The sequence below is a fragment of the Cebus imitator genome, unplaced genomic scaffold (assembly GCF_001604975.1).
Source record: "Cebus imitator isolate Cc_AM_T3 unplaced genomic scaffold, Cebus_imitator-1.0 Scaffold324, whole genome shotgun sequence".
NCBI lineage: Eukaryota > Metazoa > Chordata > Mammalia > Primates > Cebidae > Cebus > Cebus imitator.
Genome location: NW_016107639.1, coordinates 1783798 through 1790699, shown reverse-complemented (window position 1 = coordinate 1790699; position 6902 = coordinate 1783798). Strand labels below are relative to the sequence as shown.

The 6902-nt window shown below is 60.5% G+C and overlaps 1 protein-coding gene across 6 annotated transcripts in view; it reads right to left on the bottom strand.

Annotated features, from left to right (window-relative positions):
- Positions 1 to 6902, bottom strand: part of NFATC1 (nuclear factor of activated T cells 1) — a 129346-nt gene that overhangs the window by 86145 nt on the left and 36299 nt on the right. For 5 of the 6 annotated variants that reach the window (XM_017504539.2, XM_017504543.2, XM_017504538.2 and 2 more), the window contains exon 3: positions 5828 to 5987. In XM_017504539.2, the coding sequence (XP_017360028.1) occupies positions 5828 to 5987 (160 nt within the window). Of the gene's footprint in view, positions 1 to 3282; positions 4190 to 5827; positions 5988 to 6902 lie in introns of those variants that run through there. The other variant, XM_037729926.1, reaches the window with a different exon arrangement.

The following is a 6902-nucleotide window of genomic DNA, read 5'->3' as shown; positions in this document are numbered from 1 at the left end:
GACCCACACACGCACACACACACACACACACACACACGCACACAGAGTTCTGTCCTCCTCGGACACACACACACACACACACACACACACAGAGTTCTGTGCTCCTCGGACACACACACACAGCCTGACGGCAACCCCATCTGCTCTCCTGACCACGTGCACTGTGGGGGCGAGGGCATACGTGGAACCGGGAAATTCCCTGCGCGTTTCTGCGCTTGGCTGTCCAGGGAAGGGATGGTCACTGGCCCTGAAATTTTGCTGAAAGAAGAGAGGGCTGTTGTCTCGGCTCTGAGGCAGGGCCATAAAAAATTAATCCGTGCCTCCTGCAGGCCACCAGCATCTGGCAGCAGCAGTATCGTGGCATGTGGTTTTGTGGTCGGACCTGCATTTTACTTTCCACCCTGTGGCATGCTCCCCGTGCGTGAGCCTCTCTGCGTGGCATCCTGGGTAGGCCAGAGCGACTGCTGTCTGGAGCTCTGCAATTGCACAGCTCCCAGAGGTGCCTAGGAGCTCTCAGCAAATGATGGTTTGTCCCAGTGACCACTGTCCCCGGCTTTCTAGTCTAACAGCCTGCCTGGCAGGGCACGCAGAGAACCAGGAGCTCCTGGGTACGGCAATCCACGTAACGAAGCTTGGTGGAGGCTCCAGGTGGAACCGCGCCTGCTGTGGTCATCCACCCATGGCATTCACAGGTTCTCAGGAACCCGCTCCTCACAATATTTAACCCTGCCGAGCCCCTGCCGGCTGGGGAAAGGCCCCTTACAAAGCGAGAATGAATCAGAACCAAAGCCCGGCCCGACGTCCACTAAACCATCGGAAAGGAAGAGCGGCTCCCGGCAGGGTGGGCTCCACTCCTTGGTCTTCAGCTGTTGTTTCTTGCATGACAGAAAAAAGATCTGCCCCAGACTAGGGGTGCAAAGTTGACGCACGGGCCAGGTGACTGAGGGAGACGCCCATGAGCCCGCCGTGGGCACCAGCAGGCCCACCCTACCCTGTGCTTGGGACAAGGCCGGGAGCTGTGCTTGGGGCAAGCACGGGAGCCCTCCTTGGGGCCAGTCCGGCCTCCTGGCCCTGGGTCCTTGCCTGACCTGCCAGCCCCTCTCACCCGCGCAGCGGAGGCCAAGTCCCAAACCGGGGACTCACCTGCCCCTCCTAATTGATGATATCACCAGCTGCAAACCTGAAGTGCTGTTTCGGAATAGGTGAGGCTCCTGTTTCACGTTCCAGTGACCTATTAATTATTCACGTGAGCCTGGCCTCCTGTGTGGTGGGTGAGATGCTATCGGGCAAGTTATTTTGGTGACTTGGTAAATGGACCTGTGTTCTCTGACCCTGGGTCAAAGGTCAGCTACATTCCACAGAGCTCCACGTGCCCCCGTGGGGTGGTGGGTGCCGCAGAGATCAGGGCCGAGAGCAAAGACCCCTCCTCAAGGCCCTGGACCCTTCCCGCCGCCTCCGGGAGAGCGCAGGACGCAGGCCAAGGATGCAGGGACAAGTGTGAGGAATACAGCAGGCAAAGAGGGCAGGAGCGAGGGAAGGAACCTCGACCAAAAACAGGAGGAAAGCAAGGCGGAGGGACCCAGGCGGGCGCTGCTCACACGTCTCAGCTCCTGCTCGGACAGGGAGGGGAGCCGGGCAGGGAGGGGAGCCAGGCAGGACCACGGTCCCCTGATGGGAGCACACGAGTGGAGGAGCCGGGCAGGGCCACAGTCCCCCGATGGGAACACACGGGGGAGGACCAGCCTCCACCTTCACGCCTGGAAACGTGGTGGGCTGCACGGAAAGGTCTCCGCGCTGTGTCCGGGGGTTTCTCCACCCTCCCTGGCCAGAGACAGGGGAAGAACCCTGGCCCGCCTCATCCAGACCATCCCAATGGAAAACCTCCAAGAGCCAGCCTGATGCCGGCTGCCTACGTCCCCAGAAGTGAGCAGGACCGAGGGCGGAGGCTGTGTGGGAACGAGGAGGGGACACGGGGAGAAAAGCCAGCAGTCCCTAGAGCCCTCGTGGACTCCGGTCCCAGCCTCGCTGAGCACAGGACGGGCCTCTGGGGTGAGGAGGCTGCATGCACAGAGGACCTCACCCACAGGCAGAGCCTGCAGTCAGGGTGGAGGGTGGAGGGTGGCGGCTGTCGGGGTGCCACCCACGAGGACACCCAGTGTGAGCTAGGATTTGGGGGAAAGCTGGAGGCTGCCGTAAAGTGTCCGGTGTGTCACTTTCAGGCATCGCCGAAATGCCGGTGAGGAGGCAGCAGAGAGCAGGCGGCCGCTCCTCAGCCTTCCCTGCAAACAGCGGCCTGCAGAGCTCCTGGCATCGCACATCCAGGCCAGTCCACCGAGAATGGGCAGCTAGGGGCCGGAGCAGGGGCAGGAGGGGCTGTGACCTGGGGGCTGTGTGGCTAGGAGCCAGGGCTGGGTGAGCTGCTGGTCACCCCTGCCCGGCCAGAACCTCTAGGAGGCTCTGAGTCACTTGTTCTGCCGGGATAAGGTGAGTCCTAAACAGGCCTTGGCCAGCCACGTGCTGGAGGCCCACGCTGGACCCCTCTCTGCACCGTCCCCCTCACATTTTCCGGGGCTGGGCTGTCCTCACCCAAAAGCCCCGCCCCGGCAGAGGGGCTGCAGCCACCACCACAGCCAAGGTCCTGCTCGACCCCGCAGGGACCACGTCCACCAGGGGCTGCCGGCCATCCTCACCCAGACCCCCTCACAGACAGCTCCAGGGCCCTGCCCTTCCAGGCTAAACCACGGCTCTGTTCCTTTGATGCTGGCGTTTTCAGTGCCAGGGCAGCCACAACGGGGATGGGCTCAGGGTGTGGATGGTGTGATCATGAGAATGTGGCCACAAGAGTGGGCCCTGGCCTGGGCTGGTCTCTTCCCGGCGGAGGAATGACATTCCCATGGAGACAGCAAGGCTCCCTCAGCACTCGCGGGAGCAGGTGGCCTCCTTCCCCGTGAAGGAAAAGGCCCTAGACAGGAGGAGCCAGATGCCAGCCATCCCTCCCACACCTCAGCGCCCACAGGGAAGAGCCAGCACCCTTTCCTAACCCGGGGCTCAGGCTCCGGGTGCTTCCTGGAGGGAAGGCGCTACTCCTGCTCTTGTACTTCTCTTCCCAGCTGCAAAGCACGTGGGGACGGGGACGCAGGGCACAGGCACAGGACGTGCTCCTGACCGCGAGAGCTGGCACCCACCCCCCAGGCCCCCGCCACGGTGCACCTGTGCCGCAGGAGATGCTGGGCTTTGATTTTCTGGACAAGCTTTTTAAGACGCAGCGGACAGGCGACTCACGATAAGGAGAACGGCGTTTCTCAAACGCAGGACGCTCCCGCCGCCGGCTCCCAGGGGCTCTGACGCAGCCCGCGGCGCCCACCACCCGCGGCCTCGTCCCTGCACCCCAGGCCAGGCGAAGAGCCTCACTTATGTAAAGCGGAAAAGGAACTGGTGTCAAAGGACGTGCTAAAATAACCCAGTGGCACGGAGGCACCTCTGTGGTTATGAGCTTCCACAGCAACTGAGAACTTTCTATTTTCATTTGTTTTATAATTATGCACAAATTCTATTTTCATCCAATTTGTGGTCCAACAACTGAAAGAGAAAACAAACCCCCAAAAACCCCTCTCTTAACTGTTTACCTCACACTTGCACAGATATAAATTCACTTTGCCACAGATGCATCAGAAAACTTGTCAAATTACTAATTTCTCACAAATGAGACCTGCTGACCCGACGTTTTCCGTGCAGGGTCGGTTTTCTCCCGCATGTCAGTGGAAAGGGCTCCTCCTGTGGGACACAGGGCCGCCTCACCCATTGTGCTGCTGTGTACACAAGCCATTTGATTTGGAGTCATTTTTGAGGGTACATTTTAAAGATATTTTAAATTGCTGTTTCAAGTTTCTGGAGTCCTCCAGAACACCTGGATCCTCTTGATTGCATCTGTATTGATAATTTCAGCACCCTAAACCCAAGACACCCGGACGGCAAAACCAGAGACGGGATTCCAGGAGACACGGGCAGGAGGGCCTGGTGCTGAGCTGTGTTCGCAGGCACTGGGTCACCAGGCACCGGAGATACTCACGGGTGGGTGAAAATACATCCCCGGAAACTGACGGCTGCCTGGAGTCCCAGCTACCTGGGAGACTGAGGTGGGAGAATCGCTTGAACCCAGGAGGCAGAGGTTGTGGTAAGCCAAGGTTGTGCCACTGCACTCCAGCCTGGGCAAGAGCGAGGCTCCGCCTCAGACAAAACAAAACCAGACCTCAGTGCTCTCCACGCTCACAGTCCCACTTTATCCTCCAAACAGCCTTGCTTCCTGCAGCTGCCCCTCATCCGCACACGGTGAAGGGGGCAACGCAGCCCGCCCTGCTCCCGCGAGCACGGCCAGCACCCCTCACCAACATAATTTACAGCAAACGGGCCGGGCCGTTATTTCTCTGTTGCTTTATTTTCACTCCTTCTCAGCCTCACTTCCAGGCCCTTGTAATCTCCTTCCCACGGAGCAATAACAGGCTTTCAGTCAGCGAACACCGAGGCAGGAAAGGGCGGCAGACGCCTGCAGTGACCAAGCACAGCGCTGTCCCACCTTTTCCACCTGGGAGGTGGGGACTTTAAATGTCAAACCGGCTGCTGGGCGCCGACGCGTCTCCGGCTTTTCCCTGCTTCAAGCAGCCGACAAGGTAGGTACTAATCGGCATCATGCACGCAGACCACAGATGTCCCATCATCACCTGCATGTGCCGGCAAAAGCGGCCACCCAACGCCTGCCTGGTAATTCCACCTGCCGGCCGCTGCGCTGGCAAACAGCCACTTTTCTGCCTTTCCTCCACTACTTATCTAAATGGAAGGAAATAAAAACATGGGGCACCCCCCTGAGCGCCCCTTCCGGCTGGCATCATTCCCTAAACAACAGGGCTGGGGGGCCCGGGTTTTGCTGTTGGGGTGTGCTGGAAAAATGTCCTCCGTGTTGCTGTGTGGCCAGGAGCCCTGGAACCCTGGAACCTGGGACCTGGGGCCAGGCTGCACTTCCTGCTCTGTGGCCAAAGCAGCAGATCCGGGGCCTGGGGTCTAGAACTAATGAGGTAACAGGCTGATGGACGGAAACGCTGACACCCATGGCCACCCGGGGTCCACATGGACGCCTGGGGTGCACAGGGGCGCGGCTATGTGGGCAGACACTGTGTGTTCCCGGCATGGTCACTGCACACCTCCCTGGAGGGAGCCGATGGACATCCTAACTCCATGTGGCTTTCCCCTGAGGTGTGAACAAGGCGAGAAGTCACACCAGAGCCCGGGCAGTCAGGCAGGGACAAGGCTGGGACAAGGCTGCAGGGTTGCCTGGCCCAGGCCCTCTCTGAAAGCCGCCTCCTCCTCCTCCTCTCCTCGGGAAGCAAGTTCGGCCGTGGTGCCCCCCAGCAGCTCTGCTGAAAACAGGCCCCAGCCCGAAGCCCAGCATTTGCGTGGGCCACAGAACCTGCATTTCTGAGGACCTCCCCACCGACACCGCGAGGCTGGTGCTGCTGGCGAGAAACTCTGCCTCCAAGTGCAGAGGCTTTGGAGAGGGGAGAATCCACTCCACATAACAGCCACACTACAGGCAGCACCCATGGACATGGGACCCGCAAATCCGTAAACGAGAGAGGGCCTGGGCATGTGGAGGCAGAGGGGGAGCCCCTTCCAGGTCAGAGGCGGACAGCAGCTCCCGGGACGGACCACGAGGGTGCACGCAGCTGGCCTGGCCGGGACGGTCCACTTTGCAAGCACAGTTAGCGGTGGTGCCAGAGCTACTTTTGGACCAGAAAAGCGGCGAGTGGCGGGTGAGTCCGGCCGCAGCGCCTACCTGCACGACGGGGTGTCCTCCGGCCGACGCCTTCACGGCCCCGCGGCTGCCCTCCGTCTCGTAGTGAGCGCGGTGGTGGGACTTCGGCTGCACCTCGATCCGGAGCTCGTACGGGCCGGAGTGTGACGGCAGCTGCCAGTCCAGGGCAGGCAAGGTCGAGCTGGAAGGGAACAGAGGACACGTCAGCTCCACACACATCTCCGCTGGGATGCCCCGCACTGTCTCCGGCCGACGCCTCACCCCGAACACAGGTCCCGACCCGAGACCGACAAGCCCGTGTCAGCGTGACCTGCGGTCACCGCCCGCCTGTTCTGGAAACATTTTACAAGCACAGCCTTAACATACTCCTCTTCCTCCATGACAGGCTTCTGTCATCAGCTACTCAGCCCTCCACTAAGACAGGTTTTGAACTCACTGAAAATCTTTTTAAAAATCATGTAAGAGGGAGAAACTGGTCTAAGAACCAGGAAGCTCAAACCCTCCTCGCCATGAACTCGCTGTGCAGCTGCTGCCGGGCAGGAGACTGACTGGGCTCTTCATAAATGGGTGGGTTTGGAAGACATGGTATGCGCAACGCCGGCAGCCCCAAAATTCCATGACTGCTGCAAGACGAACAGAAAGGCCAGACTGAGGGTCAGCAGGAGGAACTGGGCGTCCACGGAGGGCCGGGCCAGGGGCCAGCGCAGCAGGTGGGCGTCGATGCTGAGGGCCTGGGGAGCCTGTTCATTATTCTGCACACAGGGACAGGACTGCACGACCTGGCAGGTGACAGATGCCGGGTCTGCCCTCGCAGCCCATGGCCCCATCCTTTCGGGAGATGAGTGTTTGGGGTGGAAGGCTAACGTAAGGTTCTGCCTGTGCCCTCGGCGTGAGAGTCTTCCTGAGGGCGTTCTGTAGGAGGCCACGGCAGACTGACTCAGCATTCTCCGGGTCCCCACCATGCACCTGAGGGGTTCTCGCATCTAGGGGGTGGCCTGCAGGAAGCACCAGTGCAGCGCCATCCATGCAGGAGCCGTCTTCCACCCTGTGCGGGAGGCTGGGCGCCTCCTCACCGCCTCGTGGGCGGAGCCTTGCC